Source organism: Lipotes vexillifer, unplaced genomic scaffold, assembly GCF_000442215.2.
Source record: "Lipotes vexillifer unplaced genomic scaffold, Lipotes_vexillifer_v1.1 scaffold382, whole genome shotgun sequence".
Lineage (NCBI taxonomy): Eukaryota > Metazoa > Chordata > Mammalia > Artiodactyla > Lipotidae > Lipotes > Lipotes vexillifer.
The window spans coordinates 4,443,826-4,445,589 of NW_006780611.1; the positions used below are offsets into that span (position 1 = coordinate 4,443,826).

Below are 1,764 nucleotides of genomic sequence, written 5' to 3' on the forward strand. Positions count from 1 at the left end.
CATTCAGGGAATGCTCACCAAAGGTTTCCTGTCTAGCTTTTTCAGTTGCTTCTTTTATCTTCTGGTCACAAACCTGAACGTCCCAGGCTTCTGTGTCTCCCTGGGAAAGGAAAACAAAGGGAATTAGAGCCAGATAATTTGATTCAGTTGATAACAATCCTACTGTAAAGCCAAATCTTGCTTTTGCTTATAGCTGGTTCTTCAGCCTGTCTTAAATTTCCCTAGAGCTTCCTTCTCCCCTTCTCAGTCAATAGATCCTCATCCTCAGAACACTGCTTAGGCATCACCTCCTCTGGGGAGTCCTCTCTGATTTCCTCTGCCAGCCCCAGTTGGTGCTCCCTGGCAGCCTTTGCTCGCCTCCCTCACAGCACTGACTCCACTGCATTATAATGTGACCATTTTAATGCCTGCCTCCTCCACTCTGGGCTATGAACTCTGCAAGGTCAAGTATTGCCTTGCTCCTCATCTCCTGGGCCCAGCTCAGGCTTGCCACAAAATAGGAACTCCACTGGCATTTGTCAAATGAACGGACTGGAGGGAATTCCTGGCAATGTAGAAAATCCGGCTCAGAGAGAGGAGAATCGCGTTCCAGTCTCTGGCCATTAACTCCAGGCAAGCTCTCTCCCCGCTGCAGGACTCAATTTGCCTGTCTGGCAAGGGACAGGGGGCATTATTTGGTCTGGTAAGGTCTTTCCCATCCTCAGCAAAGTCAATACATGGAACAAATCTTCCCGGCAAAGCCTGGAGCCGTCTGCAGCTGTGCCTGGATCAAAAGTTTCATTCCAAGGGTTCATCACCTCTTGTTTCCCGCCGCCCACCTCGCTCGCCCCCAGCCGCTCCTCCACATTCCCTCCTGGCCCCTATCCCTTCCGGCCGGAGGGTCTCACCCCGATGATCCTGTTCCTGGCATTGAAGATCCGTTTCTGCCTGCGCAGCTCCGCGTATCTCCTTTTGGCCAGGCCGAAGTCCTCCTCCAGGTACTTGAGCTGCGCTACCTCCATGACTGCGAATCGCCAAGAAATTCTAAGAGGTTTTTAAAACATGCGAGATTAAAAGAAAAGACAACAAACAAAACAAGCTCAAGCCAAGCGAGGCTGGCTCCCTAGGAGGTTGGGCTGGTGGGATCTGAGCCTGCTCCAGAGGTTCTCAGTCCGGCCTTCTCCCACCGCGCCAGAGGCGAGGAGACCCAGTTTCCTCGGAAACATAAACAACTCCGGTTGCTAAGAAACAGCACGGGGCTCGGCTCGTGTTCTCGCTTTCCTCTCGCGAGACGGCGCAAGGCTCTTCCCGCGCTTTTCTGGCCGGCGTGTGAGGGCGCGGCGGAGGCGCGGAGGGCGCAGCCATGGGCCGTTTGGAGCTGCTGCTTGTGGAGAACTTTAAGTCGTGGCGGGGCCGCCAGGTCATAGGCCCCTTCAGGAGGTTCACCTGCATCATTGGCCCCAACGGCTCCGGTAACTTGGGACCTAGAACGCCCCCGCCTGCCGCGGTCGTCCGGGCCTCTTCCCGCCTGAGGGGACGTGAGGGTGGCCTCGCGGCCTGGACTCGGGCTCGACCCTCGCTGTCCACCCCAGGGACGGAGGATGGGGTGGGAGGCGACCCTCAGACTCCACCCAGGGCGGGTTGGAGGTGGCAGGGAGTTGCTTGCCGTCCACCGTAGGCTCACACTAGCCCTCTGCCCCGGACCCCCGGCCCTCGGACAACACCCCCAGGGGCCTGAGCCTCGCCCTCTGCCCCGGACCCCCGGCCCTCGGACAACACCGCAGG

The 1,764-nt window shown here is 57.4% G+C and overlaps 2 protein-coding genes across 4 annotated transcripts in view; one reads left to right on the forward strand and one right to left on the reverse strand.

Annotated features, from left to right (window-relative positions):
* RIBC2 (RIB43A domain with coiled-coils 2) overlaps positions 1-1,187 on the reverse strand; it is a 10,953-nt gene extending 9,766 nt beyond the window's left edge. The window contains exons 1-2 of one of the 3 annotated variants that reach the window (XM_007453915.1): positions 888-1,187; positions 19-100 (exon numbers count right to left, since the gene is read on the reverse strand). In XM_007453915.1, coding sequence (XP_007453977.1) covers positions 19-100; positions 888-1,001 — 196 coding nt within the window. In that variant the 5' untranslated portion in view covers positions 1,002-1,187. Of the gene's footprint in view, positions 1-18; positions 101-887 lie in introns of those variants that run through there. The other 2 variants (XM_007453914.1, XM_007453916.1) reach the window with 2 other exon arrangements.
* A 113-nt stretch (positions 1,188-1,300) lies between these two features.
* Positions 1,301-1,764, forward strand: part of SMC1B (structural maintenance of chromosomes 1B) — an 86,833-nt gene continuing 86,369 nt past the window's right edge. The window contains exon 1 of the mRNA XM_007454089.1: positions 1,301-1,451. Coding sequence (XP_007454151.1) covers positions 1,343-1,451 — 109 coding nt within the window. The 5' untranslated portion in view covers positions 1,301-1,342. The remainder of the gene's footprint in view (positions 1,452-1,764) is intronic.